Here is a 25,828-nt window from a genome sequence, read left to right on the forward strand (position 1 = left end):
AAATACTGCAAAATTGTGTGCATTCCAGCTTCCCCATAACTCTTTCGATCTCAATTTTCCTTACAGACATAAACAAAGAGAAGCTTGAAAAAACAACTGGACTGAAAATTCTGCAGACTGGTGTGGGGGAGGTAAGTGGCTTGGGGGCATTTTACACTCTCAAAAACATTTTAATTGTTGGTTTTTTTAAGAAGTCCTGGAGCTCATGAACGTTTGTGAGCTACCAGTCTGATAGTGCTAAGGGCCTTTTTATGGTACAGTTGCATCTGTCAAAATACAATCTGCTGCACAAATAGCACTGTATCCCACAGAGAAAAAAAAATACCATCCTTATGAGGAAAGTGCAGCCGGCTTTAAGAAATGCAGTTTTTTGCTTTGTTGTATCACCAGAACAAAATCCCCAAAGATGAGCACAGCAACTGAAGTCATCGTATTATTCCCCTTGGTTTTGAAGGAGTGCTCTCTCTTCTAGATCAATGAAAGTTTAAATTTGGGGTAAAGAGTCTTCAGATGGTGGAGAGAATCTGACAGTGAATGACTTGCTTATTTTGGATGTAACTTGAAACATAAATAAAATGTGTCTGTTATTATGGTGATACCACTAAGCAAAAACTCCACTAAGCAGCTCATCATTTATTAATAAAGATGATGCTATCTGCTAAGAACCTTGTATGAACTACAGTTGATTGCTAATTCTCGTGCTAATTTTGTGTACACAGTTATCTTTTTTTTTTTTCCTTTTCATTTAAGTAATTTTGCTAGTGGTGAATGCTCACTGTGCTAGACAAATGCCTTTTTCTTGTGATTACATGATCCTCAGTATTAAGAACAATGAATTTATAACTGTTAATATACTGAAGGAATTCACTTTTTTTATTTTTTTACTGATTTTCATTTTTTATCTTTCTGATTTTGATCAGTTCACACCTAAGAACTTAACTTGACAGGATTTCTGAGGTTCTTTGTGTAACTTTATTCACATTATTAAAAGACTTGGTCCTGAAGAGGTACCAGCACTGAGGCCTGCTGATATGTTCGGGGTCAAAGCTGTAAGAATTAGAACTTGGAAGCAAACATAGATGAAATCATGAGAAAATGAAAGCCAGCATCTCATTAACTGAAGCTGATTTATCAGTTGAGACTCTCAAGGGTGCATAACCTCAAGAGCTGGGAAGTGTATCCTGGAACATGGATGTGCACCTCAGAATGTGTCCTGACTTCACGCCAGAGTGAAGCTTGCATTTGTGCTACCCACAAACCCTGGTTTCTGCTAAATAACAGGAGAATCAGGACTGTGGCACAGATTACGGAAGCCACATTCAGTAACATTTTACCCAATGGGACTCCTTTTGCTAATGGAATACCTCCATGCATTTTGTCTGATTCCAGTCATTGAATGGATTCCAGTTGGCTTCAAAGTCAGCTGAAAAATGAAAGCACACTTCATTTCAGATGCTTACTGGTAAATGAATTGTTTATCTTCTATGTGTTCAGCGGAGACAGAAAGCCCTTTTGGATATTTGAAATGCAAGTTGTCAGCTGTTAAATGCATCATTAATCCGCATTGTAGTAATAGGGTTGTTGTACCCGTGGTAGTCTAAGGATGTACTGGAGATACAGCCTCAAGGACTTCCTAGCTTTTTATAAGACCAGCTAATAGAACTGGAAAAAATGGACAAGTTCTTAGCCTAGAGATCTCCCCAGTCTGGTTCTTGTGCTTGGTTTAGAAAAAGTCATTGCAGAACTCACCTCCCATATATAGCATAAGGCTATCATAGCTTCAAAAATTCTGGTGATACTACTTGGATTAATAAAGACTTTGACAGAAGGTTGTACTTTACACTTTGCCAAATATGTATTTTTAGAAGGCAAAAAGTGAAAATGAATTAACCGAAGGGAAGCAGACATTTCAGCCTAAATATATTCCAGGCTACATCTGAGATATGGTGATCAACAGTGAAAGAACCAAGTGGTTTGGAACATTAAGATGATGGAAGAACATTTATTCAGCTGCTTATATATTTTGCTGGATGTGAGTTCTCCCAGCTGTGTACATTCCCCTTTCTAAGTCTTATCAGATATGATTGTGTACATAGTGAATACATTTCTGCAGTCTCACCTACATGAAAAATAACGGAGTGCTGTAACCAAGCTGTTTCTTTGTTGATAGGGTATCAGATTCAGGCTATTTCAGGTTAAATCTAACTATGTTAATCCAGTTTTGCAGTTTGTTTTTGATTCACGGTGTTTAACATTGTTTAAATAATAGAAAGCACATATTTTAACGTAACGAAAGAGCCTTTTGTTGAAGAAGGATTTATTTTTCTTCATACCATAAGGATGGAATTATATGTAATGGTAACTGTAAATCAAAGTCAAGATGCTTGAATCAAAAGTACTCTTTAGTTTCAGAATGAGAAATGGCCTTTTGGTTGGACAGTAGGTCAGATTCATTACAAAGTTAATGGATATATAATCTTCACTTGCAGGACTGTAAAATAAAAAGGATTGATTTTGCATGACAAGGTTCATATCTGAAATAGCTCAAGAGAAATATAGTTGAGATACTAGTAGCAAATGGAGCAGCTGTATAAACAAATGCAGGAACTGTTCTAAGCTCAGTGATAATTCTTGTGTTGCTCTGGACAGTGGAATCTGTTTTAGGTGTTGATCTACGGTAGCAGGATATGTGCCTCAGTAAGAAATGTGTCGACGTCAATGACTACCCAGGCCTTGGGGGCAGTAGAAGGAAACTGTCTCTTTCTCTGTGGAGGAAAGAAATGCTTCTCAGAGCTCCTCAATCTCTCGCTTGCTCTCTCTGTCTCAGGAAAAGCATTTCAAAAGCAACAACAGATTATAAAATTCACAGCAAGCTTACTGAGCTGTTCAGTCGAGTCTGGGGAGGGCTGATGAGTTCCTTTTGTGTCACTGCATAAACATGCGCCAGGTAGTCATTAACAACGCGGGTCTGGAGTTTACCACAGCTACAGTACAGTTCATCATCTTTATGTCATGTAAAAGATTTCCACAGGTTCCGTGATTTTTCTGGATATAGCCAAGGTTAGCTGAATTGTGTCAATTTAGGGCAGGCTCTGCTTTAGCAGGATTAAAAGAGTTCCTTAGCTGCAACGTCAAAAGCTGCTCGTGTGTCAGGTTGTGGACTTTAAAGTTCTATACGCTTCATGGGAAGGTTTGGGTGATACAGTGCAAAGCGTTGTCTGGACTGTGGGTAAGCAGAGCTTCTTTCAGTTCATTGTGGAACAACAGACCCTTACTGGTACTTCCATAGCACATGCTCTTCAGCCTTTTGCCAGCAGACTGTTGAGTCGTCCAGGGATCCAGAGAGTTGGATTGGAGTTTGAGGTACTGTGTATCACTCTTAAAGTGCTAATTATTTTGGCGCCTGTCTTGTTTGTAAGAAGGCTATTGTACCATAAAACCAGGAAGAACTCTGCTGTAGAGAAAACCAATGACCATACCGAAATCCTGAGGATGTGTGCATTGCTGTAGTACTGACTACCTCTGGAATTATGTTTCCTAAGAGGTTTATTTTCTATTTGGAGTTTTCCAGCACCTATAACAGCTCTAAAACTCCTATGGAGTAGCCCTCCAAGATTTGTCTGAATTATTGTCACGCATGATGTTTGTGCCACACAAATTCATCACAAGCTTTTCACACCTTCTTGGTTATTCAGATACGATGAAACTGCTGTTGTCTTTGAGGTATTTTCTTTTGATCTCCCACACATGAAATAAACCTCTGAAGTCCTAAGGTCATCTTCAGAAGTTCAGGAACCTCTTATAGTTGAGTGTATGTGAGGGTATGAATGTAAGTGTTGTGTTATCTATGTGTATATTTGCATAATACCATAAGAGGCATAGTACTGGTAAAAAGCCTGAATAGCTAAACAGCATTTAAACAGAACCCGTAACTGCGTTTTGCAGAAAGAAGAGTTGAACTTGTTGCTCTGCATAGCTGAGCACCCCTATGAGATCTCGGGGGCAGCTTTTGGTCTCACACAGAGGGAAAGCCTCCTTATCAGAAGCGCGGGCCCACCTAACTCCTGCTGAGTTCAGGATTCAGCAGGGTCGGGAGGCCCAGTCCCACGCAAACGTTAGTCCAACCGGACTTGTGCCCAGGACCTGCTCTCCAGCCCAAGGGAGCTCAGCAGGCACCACAAACCATGGCCCCACACAGAAGTTGCTGAGTAACCTGGAATTCCTTTCACATCCTTTAGGAACTTAACCACTTCATTCTCTTCACGTAAGCACTTTTGAATTATTATAAAAGCACCATATTTTTCAGTTCAATTCCACTGTGAGCTTGGCTGTGACCAGAGTTTGTCTGGTTCAAGTCCAGCTCCAGTTTAAGAAAATTTCAAATAATGGTTCAAATGCAGTTACTATGGCATGGAAAAATAACTGTTTATCTAGCTTTTGGCTGAAATTTGTTTTCAACAACAATTTCAGTATAACAGGTCAGGCTCTCCAGTGGCTTAAGGAAGTGCAATGATTCAAATCAGGTTTTAGAGGCTAAGAGTCTGTGATTTGAATAATAAATGATCTGATTCAAGTCCTGAAACAAACCAATGGAATGGCACTGTTTCTGTCTCGAACTCGTGAAACAGCACCCTGGAATACATTATTTTAAATTAACTCTTCCCATTTCCCAGTAGGCCCACACAAAATACACTCATGACTGCAATTGTGTAACTTTTTTTGTAGGATTTGAGAAACTGGCTGCCCATGGCCTGGACAGGCATATTCTTTGCTGGGTAAAAAACTGGTTGGATGGCCAAGCCCAAAGGGTGGTGGTGAATGGAGTTAAATCCAGTTGGAGGCTGGTCACAAGTGGTGTTCCCCAGGGCTCAGTTCTGGGGCCAGTTCTTTATTAACAACTTGGATGAGGGGATTGAGTGTACCTTCAGCAAATTTGCAGATGACACTAAGCTGGGTGGAAGTGTTGATCTTCTTAAGGGTAGGAAAGCTCTACAGAGGGACCTGGACCGGCTGGATCGATGGACTGCAACCAATTATATGAGGTTCAACAAGGCCAAGTGCTGGGTCCTGCACTTGGGCCCCATGCAATGCTACAGGCTTGGGGATGAGTGGCTGGAAAGCTGTTTGGCAGAGAGGGATCTAGGGGTGTTGGTTGACAGCCGGCTGAATATGAGCCAGCAGTGTGTCCAGGTGGCCAAGAGGGCCAAAGGCATCCTGGCTTGTAGCAGGAATAGTGTGGCCAGCAGGAGTAAGGAAGTCATTCCCTGTACTCAGCATTGGTGAGGCCACGCCTCAAATACTGTGTTCGGTGTTAGGCCCCTCACTAGAAGAGGAACTGGGTTTTTTAGTCTGGAGAAGAGGAGGCTGAGGGGAGACCTTATCGCTCTCTATAACTACCTGAAAGGAGGTTGTAGAGAGGTAGATGTTGGTCTCTTCTCCCAAATAACAAGCGATAGGACACGAGGAAATGGCCTCAAGTTGTGTCAGAGGAGATTTCGATTGGATATTAGGGCAAATTTTTTCAATGAAAAGGCTGTCAAACATTGGAACCGACTGCCCAGGGAAGTGGTCGAGTCCCCATCCCTGGAGATATTTAAAAGATGGGTAGATGAGGTGCTTAGGGACATGGTTTAGTAGTGGACAGGTATGGTTGGACTTGATGATCTTAAAGATCTTTTCCAACCAAATGATTCTATGATTCTATGTCTCATGGTTCTCATATGGCAGACATAAGAATTAGAATAGTTTTCTAAACCAAATGGAAATAACCCAAAATATATGCAAAATGAATGCTTTGCTGTACCTCTAGATGTTCTAAAATAGAGCAGTGATATTTTGACATGTTTCAGGATATTCTCATTTAGAGATATTTTGATAGGTGTAGAATTATGTTGATGTTGCATGAAGTGATGTTACTACAATAAAGAAAAGAAATCTGCATTTAAAAATTCTAGTGAAGCTAGAGGATATGATAAGCCAGACTTTCCAGTGATGTGCAAGCATCTCTGAGGCAGGAGTGAGATTTCTAACTTATTATCTTCCTTAATGTTGTCAAATTTTGTCATTAATGTTGGTGTACCCAGATTTGACCCAGAATGATATTGAAAATCCATAAAAAATCAGAGTGTAGAACTTGACAAATCATTTGCAATTGCTGAAGAATATGGTGGCAACTTTTTTCTGATCCTCTCCGACTGCTAGGTAGAATGCTAAGGGTTGGGTTTGGCTTTTGCCTTGTAAAGACCAAACTAACCTGGGATCTACTCCAACTGCCTTTTTTGCTATGACAACTTGGCAATTGGCAAATGCTCCTGATCTGGAGCGGGTGTTGCCCAGGTACGCTGGGACAGAAAAGGACGCTGTACCCAAGATCACTTAGCTGAGGTAGCTCTGATTCTGACCGGGGTGTAGGAACAGCAGCTATGGGTGCACAAATATTCAAGTTTTAGCCCAAGTCCCAGGCAAGTTTTTCGACTTTCATTGAAACCCACCCTCCTCTTACCAGAACTAATTAGGCTGAAGCCTAGCACAGGTGTATACGAGGGAACACACCTCTGCATTACACTGTAAGCATTCTTAGACTGGGGGACACCAGGGAGGGCTTTTTCCATGAGCCTGCTTTCAGCATCTTTTCCTACAAAACCCATGGCTTAGGGATCAACAAATTCCTTTTTTTTCCTGTTCCTTGAGATCTGTGATTGGAGATCCTGCAGGCAGCTCTCACTGTTGGGTTTTGCTGATCGCTGTGGCTGTGTTGATGAGCGGTGGGACAGAGATTTCTGGGAGGACAGTGCTTTGGAGCAACATACATCGCTGTGGGCAAGGCATGCGTCGGGTCACAAACGGGCTTTTTGCTTTAAGGCATGTAACTTTAAGGCTACATATACAAATAAGAATAATAATTAAATTAAAACGTTAAGAATCTTAGAAATATTCTTGATGAAGGCACAATGGGAAGATTTACTTTATCACACACACACAAATTATAGATTCTAAAGCTGTGTAACCCTTAAAAATTCATAGATTATATTTTACATAGAATGCTAACAGTAATATACTACTTTTATGCAGTCTTACTGACAGTGAATAATATCTCACTATTACAGTTTTGTGAGTACACATGTATAGTAAAGTGATGCTAATCAGAAGTTTGTCATACAGTAGCACTTGGAGGTAATGCTTCAAGAGCTTTAAGGAATAAAGCTAAACAGAACATTACATTTCTCCAAAGAGAATGATGGAGCTCTATGGCTCATTTATTTAAGATCTTGTATGTTTTTGCAAAATGCATTTTAGCTAATATTTAGAAATAATGTTAATGCTATTTATTAACTATTCATTATGGTACATAGCCCACTAGAGGGCTGCTTTTCAAATAAATTGCATCCAGAGTGTTAATAAACGGCAAAATAAAAACAAAAAATATGCAACATGAATATGTATATTACTTTACCACATTATTTTGTCATATACCTTCTGTGACTGCATGTTATATACAGAACATGCTAAAACAATATAAATCATGGCCCCAACTCTGCAAACATTGAGAATGTGCTTCGTTTTAAGCATATAGTTAGAATTTCTTTTTAAGCTACTGATAAGTTCGGAGTTAAAGAGATGCCTGGATGCTACTGAGACTGTCTTCTGTCACATATCACACTGTCTCTGGTTGTGGAGGGGCAAAGTTCCAATGTTTATACCCTGTATTTGATTTGAATATTGCATAGCAGAGGTATTTTGACATCTGAATGACAGGTCACAGCTTCAGTTTGGAAATCAGGTGTCAGTAGTAATTTCTTTTCTTGTGCTCTGATTGTGACAACACCCTCCACCTTCTTTACAAATTTGTAAAGAACACGACAAGGAAATGAGGAGATTATAATGTTAAGAAAAATACAACAAACCTGATTTTCAGAGACAACTATCAGTGTATATTGATTTATGTTTTCCCCCTGAAACAGTATAAAAAGCACAAGGATTCAAGTGTCATGTTGGTTCATGAATTCCTTTACAGTAGCACTGTGTGATTTAAAGGAGCAGAAGTGTCAAGTGATGTGGCAGTTGCCATGGCAACTACAGCAATTCAATTTTTATTCAGTATCATGTAAAATGAAACAAGATACAGTTTGCCTTGTGGCTTCAGGAACTTATGCATCCTACCAGTGTTGTTCCTTTTTGCCTTTTCTAACATTGTTCTGTTAAAAAAGTAGCATGCATTTCTTTTAAGGATTTGTCTTGGGTTTAGGCCATGTCACGCCATTGTTTTTAAAGCAGAGCTTCCCTTACAAACCATTATACATCTGTAGAGAAAATAAATTTAGATAGCAGCACTGACTACATAAAGCAAACTGCAGGGTAATTCTGCTTAAAAATCAATGTTATTATCTACCCTATGATTTTGCAGCCTGCATTTGATATATTCATAGAGAAGATATGTCGGCTCTTTACATTGGAGAACATGATTGTTTGTACTGGATATCTTACTGATTCATGAAATACAGCATCCTCCCTCTACCAGCAGCCAGTTCATTATGACTCAAAGGAAAACAAAATCTTGGGTGGTGTAATGGGTTGGCTGGGGAAGGTATAGATGAAGATTAAATTCTGTTTAACTGAAGTTTGAGTGATAGAGCTGGTCAAAAATTGTGAGGAGGTAGATTCTTCCACCTCCAGAGGCAAGAGCTTGATGCTGGCAAGAACACATGGATTTCAAACAATCTCAAACAGATTCAATTATTTGTGGAGAATAAGAGGTGGGAGATCTCAGTCCTCTCTTTAGCACTCCCTGGGTAGTAGATGTTCCCCTCCAGGCTGACATGGAAAGCCTCTCACTTGTTCTTTGGGCATAGGAAGGTAAGTGTCTTGGGCTAAGATTCAAGCTGCAAGACATCCAACCTTTCCATGTGAATCCTTGGCATCTGGGGCCTTATAGCTACGTCAGCATTAGTACAATAAACAAGACACAGAGCCTGTCGTGGTCCCACATTCATCTGTACTGTTAAATTGTTGGCATGGTCACTCACATTGTGTCCTATGCCAACTAGTACTCTTCTAGGCTGTTTCTCTTCTAGTCAAAGCATGATCCAGGCCATGGACCATTCATAGCAGGCAGCTTCAGTGGGGTCTGCTTTGGAGCACGGGTGTTAAGGCACGTGTTTCCCTTAGAATTAAAGCTTCAGCTGCAGGTAGTGACTCAGCCCTCTTTCTTTTCTATCTAGTTAAAAGAATTGTTGTTCCATTCCATTTATTGTAGGGTTTTTTAGTACCAGTAAAACTTAAGGTCTGATCTGCTTTCTGGAAAGGCTCATTCATCCTGCCCAGAATGGCTTTGCACCTGCACATCACTAAGTTTCCACCCTTAAAGGCAACATCACCGTAGTTTTGCTGCATATCTACCAGTTCAGCATCCTTCAGAATGCAAGGCTGTATGTACTACATATATAAAATCACATTTGAGTCAGAATATTTTTAACAAGGTGCTAAATTTAAGCACAAGGCTTCCTATTAAATTAATTTTGTTGAACCTCTGTTTTGTTTCTTTTTTTTCCAGCAAGATTCGTACTGATGAGACAGTTTTAAAATTTAGTTAGGGAGATGTTTGAGTTGCTTTAACTAAACATAGGTTTTGTATGCATTCTGACTGACATCAAAGGGAAATGTTGTTGGGTTTTTTTAACAGAATTGCACACCTGAGTTTGTAACTCAAAGCTTCTGTAGAAATAGCAAGCAGTGTAATGGCTTGGGAGCTGCAGAATGTCCCAGATAGGTCTCTGTTTTCACTTTGGTACATGCAGCTATCTCTGATTCGCATTGCCAGGCATTAAGCACAAGATAACTGATCCTTTATAGCTACATACTGCAGCTCCAGCAACATACCCATTTCAGTGAAGAATTATATGTGTTTATGTACAGCACACCGAGACCTGGATAGGGCATGAGCACAGCACTTTGGCATGCGTGAAAACAGCTCCTGGGTCAGTATGACTGCCTTTAGTGCTGTGGATAGATCTATCATAGAGTAATTTTTCAGTGTAAGCCAAGGGTACCAAGAGTTTGAGTGTCAGAGCCTGTGACAAGGAAACGGGACATGATTCTGTTCCATGGAAAAATGACGAACTCCATTAATGCCCGAGGACCGTTGTGGCTGACAAGAGTTCACTGCGCACTTTGCTCTTGCAAAGGGATATCATTTTGTGAACTATTTATCTCTCTGACTCTTTACCTTTAGCAGGTAGAGTAATGACTTCATTTTCCAAATGTCACTGCTGGTTTTATGGTACGGATTTCACTTGATTGTTAAACTGTTAATTTACAGATCTTTAGTAAGGGAATGCAAACAAATTCTGGTCCTCAAAGCTCTGTTAATGCACAATGTTTGAATTTTAATTTCAAGTCCATCTTAGATTACGGTGATGAAAAACAATATTTAATCCCTCGTTAACACATGAATAAGCGGAAACTGTCATTTCCCACCAAACAATAACGGGATTATCTCAAGAACTGTCAGTTTATGTGAAAACATTATGTTGCCCAAATTTTCATAAAAATTAGCAGTGGGTAATATTCAAGATCAGAGCAATGGAAAGAGGGAAATCTGCATTCATGGTAATAAATATTCATATTTGTCTGCTCAGGAGATGAAAATCTAATCAAGGGGCTATTGATGCGCTGGCTTTTTTTTTTTTTTTTTAAACCAAGATGTTTCATCTAAATTGGGTTTGATATGGAAATTAGTCTCACTCCAAGTCCTCCAGGCCATGAGCATGCTGGGATAACACTGGAGGTGTCCGGTACATCAGATGTTGCTGCTGGCATCTGCTTCTACAGACAACAAACACAATAAAATAAAATAAAAAACTGACAACATCTCAAGGGTCAAGCTCCCAGTAGCTTAGGGTGTTGTGGGTTTTTTTTCCCCCCTAAACATTTTAATTTTATCCCAGTTAAATCCTCAGTACTGCGGGGTTAAAATTGTCGGCATTTTTTGCTTTTGTTGACAATTACCATAAATCAGAAGACACTCTGCATGAAGCTTAATGAAATATGTATGATCTAAAAATGGGAAGAAGATAAGTGCAGTATGTTGCTTTAGGGTTTTGTGTGTGTATCTATGTATCTGTGCATGCATATGCACAACCTGAAGAGCTAACTTCTATTTTGTGTGCTGCCCACTGAAAGGAAGAGTCAGGCAGTTAGCAGCTGGAGAACAGAATAGGTTCTTTACAAAAAAAAATCAGATCAAATGAATAAAATGTATCATAGTTCATTCAAAAAGTGAGAGTGGTATGTTTTCTATACCAGTTAATATGTTCAATTAATATACTTGTCTGTTAAAATACTCTTGATACTGTTTTCATCTACACTAGCGTGAAAATCTGGTCCTCTAGCGTTGCCTCCTACAAGTGTTTGCCTTGACGTGCTTTTTTTTAGTTTTATTATTATTGAACTCACTACTTGTACATAATCTCTTGTCTATCCTTGTCCTTCCTGGGGTTTTCGTGACCTTTTTTTAATGAAATAAATCATGAAGGTCCTGATCTTACAAATAACCATGCATATATGTGTATATATAGGTACATCCTTTCATGGGAGAGCGTTGTGTTTTCTGAGGTCTCCTTCACAGAGCTGTGAGTGCTGCTGGACACTAGGCAGTTCCATCTAGCTATTGACTGCTGTGCACACACAAGCAGTGGGTGACTCAGTCCTTTTAAAACCCAAAATACCATCAGTGAGTTGATTTAATTCCTGGAGAAATTGTCGTACAAAAGGTATCTTTTTTAGATTTGAAACTGGACAAAAGTCATATCAGCAGCATTCAGCTATATTGCCTGTAGCAGGGGAGAGCAGAAAGGACAGATAAGCAGAGACTGCTCTGAAAGAAAGGATGTTCTTACTGACCAAGAAAAGAGAATAGCGAGAATACAAATAGTGCTTGTTTGAGGAGGTTGCATCCTTTCATTATCAAATCTATAGCAAATAGGAATATGGAGATATGTCTTGTACTGTTTGAGAATTCCAGTAATTTGTGCAATAAATCATGGAGAGGCAAGTGTAAGCAGCCTGCAGAGTGTGGTGTGCATGCATTGACAGACCTGATATCTTTTACTGTACAATCTGTGCTGGCATCTTTGTCCAAAATGTTTTTCAGAGACTTTATCTTCCTAATCAACTCCTTTGCCAAGCTTTAAAAAAAAAAAAAAAAAGAAGAGAAATGCATGTAGCATATATAGCAGATGGGTGTTCAGCAGCGTACAGGTGTCTGCACGCAGGTGCCAGATATGTAAGGTAGTTAGACATCTTCCGGGAAATCCCATTAGTTGTTCCTAAAGGAAAGAGTTGCCCCTTCTTCTGGTGCTACCTGCACTAGCAAGATGTACACCTGAGAGTATTATTGGCCCCTCTTAACTGTTACCATTTGACCAGAATGCTGCTTAGACCAGAGCTGCCTTTTTTTCTCTTTGCCTTTCCCCAAGACACTAACTTGACGCTGTGAAGTTCGTCGTGTTCTGCAGCAGAACAGCACCAGTCTGTGCTGAGGTTAGGCAGCACTATTTGATCCAAGTTCTTTTTTATTCACTTCACCTTCTTACATATTTTGCTATTAATTTTAGTGTAAATAATAACTGTTTCATCACGGAGAGAATTGGGAACTCTTCATATATAACACATAACTTTGGCTACAATAGATGAGTATTTAGGAAAAAAAGATCAGATCAGTTATAGTGGCTTCTACTGAAATGCTGATTTGAGTTTGTCTCAAGTAGAGAGAGGATGATCATCATGATGATGATGATCTATTGATTAGAAAAGCATTAAGCCATAATACATCTCAAGGCAGTGTCTGGAGAAAAGCAATGCAGTGCTACTTGTAAGCAATATATCCAATACTGCGTGAGTTCCCACACCACTAACCTCTGCAATGTATTTTAGCAGCTCCAGATGCTTTGTATTAGTAATGTCCTTGAGTTCTCATCACAGGTAAGGAGGATGCTTCAGGTGCTTCATGGCTGTCAGCTGTGGTCCTGGCTCCCATTTCCAGTCACCTTCTTTCAGGGAGCTGCTACTTCCCAATGCTGAAGCACTGCAGGATGGGCGCTTTGATTTTCCCCACAAAAGTAGCATGTATACACCTACCGGTGCTCAGCGGGATGTGGTTCTGTGTGCTGCAGAGCTTTTTGTCATTGTGGAGCATTTCTGGTTTCCCATTTAGATTAAATCAAGTCTTTTCCTAGTTTTTCATGACAGAAGCACACTAACAGAGACCCAGAATAGAGCGGAGGTGTAGGTCCTCGTGCAAAAGGAGGGAGACCCTGTTTTTCCGCACTGCTCTTCCATGAGCTAAACCTCTTCAGCTACACTGGGAAATAGCCTCCTGGAATTGTTTCATTTTGTGTTGATATTTTAATATTCCAGATATTTTATGAGAACTTGGGACATGCAGGTGTTCAACATAGCTCATGGTTCATACCAAGCTTCTTGTTCTGAGTCAAGTGGGTGAAGGCTTGAAGGTTGGTAGGAGTGCTCTGACACTAAACTGTAGATGGTGGTAAAGTTTTGACATGAAAAAAAAAAAAATCCCTATTCAAAGTTTCCCTAAAACTTGAGTGGATCTATGAAAAAAATCATTCTCTAGCAAATTGATATTCCTTTGCATAAATCATTTAACTGAAAAAAAAGCCTGAATAGTTTTGATTAGCAGGGGCATTACAGTAATGCTTTCTAGAGAGGATTGGGATCTCACTGGGTACCTGCCCACACATAGAGTGATAGAAAAACTGTGCCTTTGAGTGATTACAGATAATCACTCAAACAGACAAGATTAGAAAAGAAAGGGAATAAAAATTATCTTTTTTCTTATTTTAAAAATAAAGATATGAATTATAAAGATATTAAGTGAAATTGTCCAAATTTGAAAACAAGCCTGTGAGAAATTTGGGACTGGAGCCAAAGCCCAATCCAGGGCCTGAACCAGATGCTCACCTTTCCTGTCCATTAGTATGCAATTCCAGGAGCATCAGGATGAAAGCTTATCTTCAGACTTGACTTAACAAGATGTTTTAATAATCCTAGCTATGAAAGGCTAGGAGCCGATCTTGGATTTTACAATAAGAGACAAAGTGGTTGTGATACAGTATGGTATGTAAATTATATGCAAAGTATATTGGCATGCAAATTTTAATGCTAGAAGAAAAATCATTCTTTTCTAAACCAGAGAAGAGTTTTTCACTCATAGAAGCCAGAATCTGCCAATAACATTTTTAAACAAATTGACAGGATTTCATTACATTTTAAAACATATTTGTCTTCTCATGCAAAATAATTTTGTCTCTTTTCTAAACAAGCTCAATTTCTTTACTTTGCTGATAACAAGCAGGCAAAAATGCTACAAGTCTCTCAGATAACTAAGATCTTATGAGGATGCCATAATATTAAAAAAAAATCAATTATTAATGTCTGAAATTTTGAAATTTCATTTTAAGACTTTGGTCTTTTGGTTTCAACAGTCAAAGCTTGGAGCAGATCCAGACATTGCCTGTGACCTTGTTGGTCAGTAGCATCCACAGTGGCTAATACCACGTTGTTATTGCTGTTTTGTATCCATTAGACAACAAAATGTTCCTCTGTCTATTGCCATGGTGAACTTTGGAGACACTAATATGTGGATATTCAATATTTCACGAATAGGTAATATTCATAGGGCATGGTAGGATACACCTGGTTGTCTCTCTGGCTCACCAATAACACAAGGGTGCTATTAAGCATATTTTGTTAGCTGCGACAAAAGAAATCAGAGCAATAGTAGCTGTGTCTGCTGTCTTTTCTCTGTTTTATCTTTTTCATTTTGAGCTTGAGTTTTGTGCCAGACTAATAGCCGATGGCAATGGGCTGGGGAAATGAAACTTTCGCTAAGATTAGGGAATGTGCAGAAAACAATGTGTGAAATCCTGATTTGACAAGGATGAACAGACTGGTGAGGGCACAGAGACATTTTGTGAAGTGAAACCATATTTGTACCCAACAAGTCTAGAAAAAACCTGTAACAACCGAGGTGGCAAAAGATCCCACTCGGGAGACAATAGAATGACATCCTCATTATACCAGTCAGAGAATAAAGGAGGTGTGGAGTTTATTCTGCCCTTTTCAATTACTGGCAGCTTATATTAATTTATGGTAGTGAAGCGATGTGTGTGTTGTTGTGCTCTGGGGTGATTCTCCTTGTGAGACTGTAAGTTCAACAGTTGTCATGCAATTTGGAGTTGCAGACTGGCAATTTTCGTAATTGAATCTCAGGAAATAAACAAAATATGGCAACTTGATACATTTCAAGCAATTAAATTTCAGCTGAAATTTCTGCTTCATCCTGGGGACTCCCAAATTTGCTCAGCCAAATTCTGCCTCTGCTTAGGAATGCAAAAAAAACCTCCAAGAAGCAGAAGAAGGCAGCCATCTTTATCATATACAGTGGCACAGCAGGTATTATATTGGCACCTGCTCTTAATTTAAAACATGGTCTTAGAAACCTGCCATCAGATCACAAATCAGGAGAGCATACTTTGAAAAATTGTGTCAGCTGTGGCTTTTCTGGCTCAGAAGAGGCGGAACCACAGAATTCCTCTGTTGTAAATTACTTATTTCCAGTACTCCTACACAGCCCATTCAGGCTGTAAAGTTTTCAGAGCAAGGTCTCCTCCTTGCTGCATGCTCAATGTCCAATACCTTTATTATTAATTAGCATGATGTCGTGGGTAGGTGGAACCACCAGGGTGGATTCCCTCATGCTAAATACCTGACAGATTAGCAAATACTGAGAGGTTTGCTAGGTCATTTTCCTGAGAAGATGAATGCTATATGCAAGTTTTTCCTTTGGTGCAATCCTGTTCATTTACAGAAACTGTACACCAGCCCTGTTTCATGGGACACTGGAGGAGCAGGCAATTGCAAGCACACGGTTTCCAGGCTCCCAGTTCACAAGGCTGGCTCTGTTTTTTTTCCAGAGCCTTAAAAGACTGGCTCACAGTTTCCAAGACTTCCCTGCACCCTTACCTGCTCCTGTGAGATGTGAGCCTGCTGATTAGAAAACTCTATTAGTAGTTAATGTTATCCACCCCTAACTTAGTTGTACAGACACTTCACTGAATCATCTGTGATAGGAGTGTAGTCAACTGAGCTCTGTAATCAGCGGAGTCAAGCTATGATTGGAATTGCCTTCTATTTCCCACCACTGATTACAGGGAAAGCCAAAAGCTAGGGCTGCATAGTTAAATGGGATTCAATTTAAAAGCTAAGATTGAATAGGTTGGATCTCCACTAGGTCTGAGGTGTCGAGATGATTCTGTCATATAACTAACTAGGTAAATTTGGGATATCACAATCTACAGTGTTGCCTGAAGATGTGAATGGCACAAATAATGTTCATTGAACCCCACGTTGGTCAGATAAGCCTGTCCGAGGGATTCCCAAGTGTGATCTTCAACCATTCGTGGCATTCCTTGACTGTCTGAGCATTGGCTGTGCTCATGGTGTGTGTGAGCACACTGAGCTTGAGCTTGAGCTCAAAGCCCAGCAGGTCTCCCAGCTCTTGCACACTTCTAAGAGGCCATATGAGGCCATTATTAGGCCTGTCCTACACTTCATGTCCCCAAGACTGGGTTGAGGTGATTTCTTGAGATGGGGCTGCTAGGGCTCCTGTTGTTGTAAGGATTTCCCTGGGGAGAGGAGGTGAGACTGAGTATGAGGGGAGATGAAAGCTCATTTCAGGCTGGACCGCGTTATTCTGGGCCAGGCTGGATCTTGGCCCAGCGGTTAGTTTACCTTCCAGGGCAACCTTTTGAGACCCACTGGCCTATGCAGTGAATAGTCTGTATTCCACACTAGTTTCATAGTTGATCCCACAGGAGAGAGGGCCTCTTCTAGCAGCCTGAAACCCTCTCTTTACAGGCAACAAATTTCCTAATATTAACTTCTGAACACAAAGACAATAAAGATTTCATTCTTTTTCATCTGGTGTTGAAAAGTAGCATGGGGGTGGCCATGCTGGCAGGGCACTTTGCAAGGAAATAAGAAGGTGTCTTAACTAAAGGATATTTCCTTCTTCTCTTTTCCTTTTTACTTTGTGTTAAAGATGTATGACTTCCTAGTCAGCGCAGCTTGCAGTGCGCCTTTGTTTTCCAAATTAGAAAAACAAAACAAGCTGTTTCTCAAAATAGTTGTCGGGCAGTTTGTTGCATCAAGCTGTGAGCAGTGTATGCCATGGAAAGAGCCCTGGCTGATGCCAACAGAGGAGATGTGTGATTGGGATACAAAAGCAGTCATGCCGCTTGCAGTGTATGCAAACTGTGTTTCTCTTCTGGTACTGCAGAAAGCCCTGGTGTATACCCTAACCTCAAAGCTAACTCAGAAGAATAATAGAATAATGTTGTCATCTCTTATTTCATTCTTTCTTTCATTGCTTGCTCACCCCTTCCTAGGGGACGATACATAGTCCGCTGGTAGAGGACAGCGTGCTTACCATGAAGAAGATGTCCAGCTGCAAATCTGTACCTGTAGGTAGATGCCGCAGTCTCCATGAGAGAAGGTGATGGGGCCCACATCAAACCTGGAGCCTCATGTGTTTGTAACAGTTGTAGGTCCCTTGGGTTGTCTGGATCAGCCAGAAGAGGGAGACATCTCACACACACTGTAAAAATGACATAATAAGTTTAGAAGGGTGAAATAGCTTTAAATTTATCTTAACTCCTTTTAAATAACTTGCTTGAGAGCACCTGAATTTCCAGGGCAAGGAATAATATTAAGACTCATTGTTAGACATATAGAAAGTCTTTATGCTAAAATAGTTTGCAGAGTATATATATACAATACTGAATGCTAAACAGTTGGGTAAAAAAAGATCAAACCTATTATTTTCTGCCAGTAGTTTCCATGTAGTTCGTCATACTGGGGATGTCTTTTTTTTCTGTAGTCTTATTTTTGGTTTATTTTATTCAGAACAAGTGAGCCAGTTCCTCAAAACCTGTTTACTGAATTGGCTTAGCATTCATTTTTATTTAATATTAACTTGGTGAACCAAAATAAAGAAAAAACATGCTCAAATAGAATTGAATTGCACGTTTCTATCAAACACATAACTGTGGTAGTGTGAAATAGAGAGTAAAAATATTAAAAAATTGTAAAAGGGCAACACTGCTCATATATACCAGTAGGTATCTGTTCCTCATTGATTTTCAGAGTCAGCTTCCAGTCATCTGACTCTTCACATCTTATGAAATATAATGCAGTATATAAAAATAAATCAGTCGGAGAACTCAGGATTCCAGCATGCAGCATTATGATGTCAAGGGTAAATGAACCCATTGAAAAAGCAACAAATGCACTTCAGTGATTGCATTTTTTTAGATTTTATCAACTAGCGTGCAGATTTTGTCTATCTAAACACAATGTAGTCAGCATTTATGTCCTATAAAATCAGTCAAAACAGAAACTCCTGTGTAATCAGTTTGACTCAGAGATGGTTTTGGTGGTGGTGGCGGCGGCGGAGGGAACCACTTTTCTCTAGTAATTCTCAGGCAGCCAATGCATACATCTTATCAGGGGTTACCTAGCAACTGTATGCTACCCTTAGCTGAAGTACAGTGATTAGTTAATAGCCCATGACTTCACAAGTTACTTTTTTTACAATTATATACAAGTATTTGGTATTTGATTTCTTCTGAAAACCCCTTCTCATACAGAAATTAATATCAGGTCAGATCATGACTGGTGCTTATCTCTCCAGTATATAGTTAGCAGTAAGTGCTTCCTTTCCTCCACCTTCCCCATCATATTTTATGTCTTCCAGGCAATTGCTACAACTTAAGCGTGTTACCAAGAGAAAATTATGAAGTGTCAAAAAGAGACCAGGGCAATTTTCTGGAATGTTGTTTATATTTTAAATTTTACCTAGGGATAGCATGAAGATCTGACTGTTCACTTCTCCCATGCCATAGTAGGACTGGGCAAGAGGAAAGACCTTTCAAATGCAGCAGTGTCATAGGGGCACATTCATAACCCACTACTTCAGGTTTTACAACATGGTATAAATGGGAGGTGACTGCCACATGCTTAGCTCAAATATCCAGCAGCACTTAAATGTTTTGATGCAACCCTTCACATCGTATTTTTCCTCTGGCTATTTTTTTACCTTTTTTTACCTTATAACTTTGTACTAAAAACATGCATTTTTTTTTGACAGTAAGTTCTCTTGTTTGCAAAAATCTGTTAGCTTTGAGCATAAGGTTTTCATCTAATACCTAAAAAATCATCCCTCTTTTCTCTATGATAGCTCTATGGAATTTGGAAGGGTACATTCACTAGCCTAGCAATAAAAACAGATGTTTGTACTGCCCTGGTGAACCAGACATCCGTCAGATGTGCAGCATTTGGTTCTGTATGAAGCCCGTAGCCCAAAAGAGGGACAGAAGTGAAATGTCAGCTATGCCTTATTCTTCCTGCGTCCCAAATAACCATGACTGTAATGCCCATCCTCAGTGACCTGCAAGGTTGTTTCTGAGAAGTGTGGTCAGGTTTCCTCATATTGTTATAATATTTCAAAGCCTATGGCCTCCTGGAAGCATCTGGAGAATCAGCCACAAAATCATGACAGCATTGGCTGAAGGGATCCTGTAGTCACCTTGTCCCATCTCCTGCTCAAAGCAGGGTGGTTGCCAACACTGTGTCAGGCAGATTTCCTGTCTATACTGGGCAATCCCAGCCCCAGTGCTAGGAAAGGACTAATTTTTGAAGGAAGGAAAAGGGTGGAACTGCTACCTTATTTGCAAGAAAATTTCATCCTTTGGATGTTCCCGGTACTAACTTGCTTGTGTAATCTGTCCTCATGCCTTTTCCGAGAACTTGTTTTCTAGGCTCTTAGTCTTTTGCTGACCACTGGTGATCTTGGTGTGTCCCTAGGACAACCATCCTGATCCTGGTATTGCTGCAATCTGACACGTGATAAATAATAATGAGTTCTCTTTGTCTTTCTTCACCTGCTCAAAGTCCATGCTTAAAGCCATACATCAAAGGCTCTGCATGTAATAAATGTATCTGCCACAGATGTCTCCTTGGTGATGATCACCAATGATCACACAGAGCATCCTTTCTATACCTACCAGGCCAGGGTGGTGGTGGCCTCGTACCTCTGTACAGGGTGAGGAATGCTGTCATTTTCATGGCTTTCTCTATACCTTGTGGACTGGCTGGTGTGAGCTAGCTTGACAAACAAATTTAAAGCTCCCTGCAGCTTTTTTGCCTCTGTGAATCACCATTGGCTTTGGATGAGTGTGCTGCAGTCTTGTTTGGCCCTAGAGAAACTTTTAGAATTGACTGGAATTGCTTTGATTTATGTCTCTCACAAATGCGTTAAGATCATTAGGATGCAAGATAAAGCATAGATAGTACAGACTACTACATCCAACTGTCCCTGCGTACAAGGGAAAGACAAGGAAAATGAGGAGTTTTCCATAGTCTCTCACTCCCTTGAATTTGCTTTCCTGGCTTATTCCAAGCCCAAACCACCTCTGGGCAAATTTCCCAAAAGGGAGATCATAGCCTTGCTTGCCACCATGCTACTCAGCAGAGCTGGCCCCTTTGGAAGGCAGTGGTGTAGCATTGCCATGGTCTCTGCAGGGATCGCCCTAGGGTTTTTCTAGTGGGGACTCACCGAATACAACACTAGTCTAACTTTCAAATACCCATCGTATAGCCTTTGCCAGTTTTAAATGCATGGATTATATTTCATAAAACTTGCTTCAGATTCAGGACTTTCTGAAAGCTAGAACAAATTGTAGTTAGTATCTTACGGACCTTCATAAGTGACTCTCACAGGCACAGAGAAGACAAGGTAGAGTTTGTTCTGTTTGTATTTTTTAGTGGGACTTGCTCTGCTGCTAATGGTGATGAGGACAATGTAAATTCATAGAGGTAAACATATAAAATATTTGATTTCTACTGTGAACTCAGGAGAAAAATATACTACAAGTTTTATATAAACTTTATGCTCCTACTGTAATTCCTATTCCATGCACTACATATATCCATGCATCACATAAGCCCAATTCATATTGACATATTTAAGTTAGTTAAAGAAAAATCCATTTATAGTTCAGGAAAATTTGAAGTGCTTTAGGGGTGTAAGGGTTGAATTTTGGTAATAGTAACAGAACGATAATTACCGTTGACTACTATCTAGTCATTTTAAGCTTTGATCTCATTAATAGGGTCAGGTTTTGTTACTGTTGGGAAGGACACTTTAAAAGACAGCTGCTGTGATTTCTGAATAGAGATCATAGAGGTTGGATTAGAATGTCACAATGATTTATGTGACTACTGAGATATTTTATCGTACAGTATTAAATATGAACTGCAGGTACAACAGATGGATTTTGCCATGCAATCCATTTACGCTTCATTCTGTAACGTGTGGTTATCACTGCACGTGTACAAGGTGTTTTGTCTTGCAGAAGAATGTTTTTTTCTAAAAGAGTGCAGCAGGATTTGTGCTGTCATTTATTAACCAGCAGCCCCAGACCACAGAGTGGTGCTGCACCGTGGCAGCTGCTGCTCTTCACAAACCCAGCATTTTTCATGTGGCTGACTCTTTCTCTCAGTCAGCTCCACAGCAACTTTAAATCATTCATCTCTTTCTTTGTGTTTTGAGGGGGAAATGTAGCTGGAGATTGACTTAAGGACCATTTTAGCATGCTTGGGTCTCTCTTAAAGAAGTGCTGTGTTCATTTGTAAAGTGGTTGATCAGTCCAGTGAAAGGAGCTGTTGCTACATCCCTGCCTCATTAGCTTTTTAACTGACTGTATTGGATGTGAGCCCTGTTTGAAAGTACAGGGAGGTGGTTTGCTTCTGGCCTCATCAAAAGCAGCTTTCAAGCAGCAGCATGAAGTTATGGGAAGTTATTTGTTAAATTAAGCTAATAAGGATGAGACCAAAATTGGGACCAAAGGCTCCTGGCCCTCATTGCCGTGTTCAGATACCCTTTTTTATTCTTTCCTAATAAACGGTTTTCAAATCCTAGCAGGCAGATTTGGAGTTACACAAGACATTTTGAATGGAGCCTTCCTGTCATCCTCAGGAGAGCGCACACAACCCTGGGCCACGTGCTGGATAAGCTCTGCCTTGTGATTTCACATGCATGGCTCTTTTGGCACTGGTCCTACTATTTTTCAATTTGATGTGAGTATATTATTTAACACTGACTGCATTAAGGTTTTTTAGCTCCCAGAAGAGTATTTTACTGCATGTTTGATTCTCTTTTATTGCCACATTTCACAGTCAACAAAAGCTTCGAACTGAGAGCCTCAGCGTCCATTGGCATGGGGTAACAGCAGGTTTCATGCCCTTCTTTTAGACACTTGTTTTACCATCCTGCAGATCTAAGTGGATAATTTTGAGAACAGAGCCTCCGTATCCAAATACCTCCAAAACCCAAGCCATCCTAGATACAAATGACAGATAAATAAGGAGTGGGTTGCCTGAAGTCTCTATCACACACTCTGGCACAAGTGCTGGTCTAGCTGGTGTGAGCAGTATCTGCCCTCGACATCTACATCTCGCATCCGCTGGTGGGCTCTCTGTGGTCTGCCTTTTGAAAATTGTATTCCCTGTGAAAGGATTTGTCTCACATTAAACTATCCATGAGATCACTAGCCCTGTCTCCATCCTAGTGTTATATTCCTAACAATTTCTGTCAACCCTCAGTATCGGCAATGTTTAATGAAAATCTTACAGTATTAAAACTATGCAGTCTTGGCATGAGTGACGATGAGTCAGAAGACAGCCCTGGACCATGCCATTAACTTATCAATTAAAGAATTCCTACGGGAGACATCCCCAGTTGTAAAGTTTTTTACTTTTGCTTTCTCTTTATTTTTAATCCAAAGGAGTAAACTTTGGGATTTGTCTGAACTGGTATTCCTGTTGAAGTGAAAGATGAGTGAGTTTGCATCCAGGTTTGGAGTTTATTTCTTACAGGGTTCTTACAGGTCTTACAATAAGGCATTTTAAAATAGGCTTACATAAATAAATAATCTTATTCTGCAGTTCACAGTACAAAGATTTTTCCTCCTGTGTCATTTATTCTCACTGATAGTTTCATTCTGTTGTTGTGTAACTAAATCCATCATTTACATATGCCCAACATGAAAAAGAGCTAACTGCAACCACTACCATTATATCAAATATTTTTTTATATTTTGTTTGACTACAGGGAAAATGAATGAATACCCAAAAGTTCAAAATATAGACCAGGAAATCAGAAAAATTCTATCAGTAAATGGCCACTGTGATAAATTTCCTTTCATGGTTTATGAAGACCTGACAGTGGATTCTGTGTACCATCTTTTCGGCATCTGCTTTCAGGCTTGCTCTACAGTATGCATTTATATACTACATTTTCACCATCCAAGTGCAAAAACCAGTGCAAAACTGGCACATAGCCCGGCAAAAGATAGAGTGGCTCTATTCACAGCTCCATGAATATAATAGAGTGGAAGCTACTGGCTCACGACAAAGCTGCTGTGCAGAAACTAAGATTGAATTCTGGTCTGTGGAGCAGTTAGGAGACAAAATTCTCAGTGTTGCTGCCTGGAAGGGATGCTGAGCAGCTGGCAAACTATGCACAAGTGCTTTATGGTGCAGGTCTGTGAGTACAGAAGATCAAAATAAAAACTTGAAATGACCATTGCAAAACAGAGTTCAGCAAAGCTGCCAGCGGTCTCGGCACTGACGCTGCCTGAACGTCTAATGATGGGGCACCTCTGCGTACGCCGCCTCCAGCTCAGCCTCCGTTTGCACCCAACCTGCTAATAGAAGGAGCACATTTGATTACTGACTCAGGGAGGAGATATTTGCCCTGCTTCCCGCAGTTCAGTAGTTAATGTTTAAAAACACGTTATTTTAATAATAATAATAATAATTTTTTTAAAAAGAGTATCCTTTGGGAATAAACATCCCTTAATTTCTAAAAATAATTATAACATGCATCTTAAAATTCAGAAGAGTGTAGCTCATGAATAGGAATGTAATTTCATTATTTAAATGCTGCTGGTACAGCTAGAAAGCAACTGAAGTACATTATACACCAACCTAAGATTCTCATATTTTTCTGTAATATCAATTCAGCATTAGCAACGCTAAGCCACCTGCTCTTTCCTTAATAGAGCATGAGTTATTAAGACCAATGTTTTAAATTATGTTTATGCTCTAATAGAAAATATCTGGTTTCTTAATTTAAGAGGTGATTTAGTTTACCTGCTTTACTTGGCATATTAATTATTAAGTCACTGTCTGAGTGTCATTTCAGATTAAATCATGCTGAATTGCTTTGAAAAATACAAACAATCAGGAAAGATGGGTTTGAGGAACAACTCAGACGAAAGGAATTAGCATGCACTAGAGCAGATCATGACTTAGGGGGGTAAGAGTAGTCTCGTGGCCATGGTTGAGCATTTGTAGTTAGGGGACTTAGAAATTCTTTTGTGTTGTGTGAAAAACTTTATTTTCATCTCTTATGAAGGCTCTTACAACTACAGTTTCAGAAGTAGTTTTTAATTTTGAACCATTTAAATTTGGGGCTCAGTGTTTAACTTGTGTCACTGTGATTTGATTTTCAAAGCTAGTGAACACTCAAAGCTACAATTTAAATCAGGTGAGGCCCAGAATGTCAAGCATTTTTGAAAATGAGGCTTTATTTTTGGAACCTTACAGCATAAATGACTGGTTCTGATTTTCAGGATTTATTTATACATTAAGCTGTGGGTTGAAGGTAGAAATTTCAGTAATCTCTTTTTCCATCTCATGCATTACCTAGTCATATTAATCAAAACATTTATTTCCATGTTTACCATTTATGAATTAATTCACTTAAAATAATTTGATTTTTTTTTTAATTACATCAAGCTGAAATGGTAACTTTTTGATTATAAAATATCAAATTGTAAATTTTGAGTAGTTAATAAATTTTCTGAAAAGGAAGGTGAATTGATCTGACTATTTCTGAGTGTTGTCAATGGCTCTGCTGCCTAAAAAAGACTTGTGCTGAGAAATTTCCTGTTCTAGAAGTAGAATTTTCTTCATGCTGCATGTTTGGCAAGGCAACTTCATCTTGATGCGGGAGTTAATTTTTGTTGAATTTGTGGATGGCCAGAGCAAAACATAACTCCATCAGATTTATTTGACACCTTTGTGTCGTGTTGCAGGATGCGGTTAAGGAGACGACCACTGCAGAACCACAGAAGCAATTGCTTTTTTGGTTCAGCCTGTCCTTACACTACTTTCTCATCTCAAGGGTATGCACAGTTGTTATGCTTGGGATTTAAATACTGAATTCAAGATCCTCTTGATAAAGCATAGCAACCAAATCCCTACCCGTACTATCATTAAAAAATTCAGGTCTTCCTGTCCCTTTTACTAGGCAAGACCAGAGCCAATGCATTATGACTTTCTCTACAGCTTCTTAACATCTTTAGCTTGAAGACAGGGAAGGTGGTTCTGACTAGACTAGAGATTCCTGAGCTTCAGTATCTGAAGGCAATTTAAATGGAGTGCCTCTACAGTGTGAGGTGTGGTAATATGCATTCCCCCTCTGCTTAGAGGCGTGAATAGATGCGCTTACATCATGGCATACCAGAGCATGTTTCATATCAGGTGGTGTCTGCAGAAAAGCTCAAGATCCTTCAGACTCCAGCCTAAATCCTGGTGTGTTACAGAATGGAGAGATCATCACACAGCCAATGTGAGGAAGTTTCAAGACTTGCTATTCTTATACTCTTCTCCACGCACCCAC

General features: G+C 39.7%; 1 protein-coding gene across 1 annotated transcript in view; it reads left to right on the top strand.

Annotated features, from left to right (window-relative positions):
- The window catches only part of PTPRN2 (protein tyrosine phosphatase receptor type N2), a gene marked incomplete at its 5' end in the record, with an annotated part of 501,249 nt that overhangs the window by 254,703 nt on the left and 220,718 nt on the right, over positions 1 to 25,828 (top strand). The window contains 2 exons of the mRNA XM_035891409.1: positions 67 to 131; positions 2,270 to 2,280. Of these exons, the coding sequence (XP_035747302.1) occupies positions 67 to 131; positions 2,270 to 2,280 (76 nt within the window). The remainder of the gene's footprint in view (positions 1 to 66; positions 132 to 2,269; positions 2,281 to 25,828) is intronic.

Source organism: Egretta garzetta, unplaced genomic scaffold, assembly GCF_000687185.1.
Source record: "Egretta garzetta isolate BGI_Z169 unplaced genomic scaffold, ASM68718v1 scaffold633, whole genome shotgun sequence".
NCBI classification, from domain to species: Eukaryota; Metazoa; Chordata; class Aves; order Pelecaniformes; family Ardeidae; genus Egretta; species Egretta garzetta.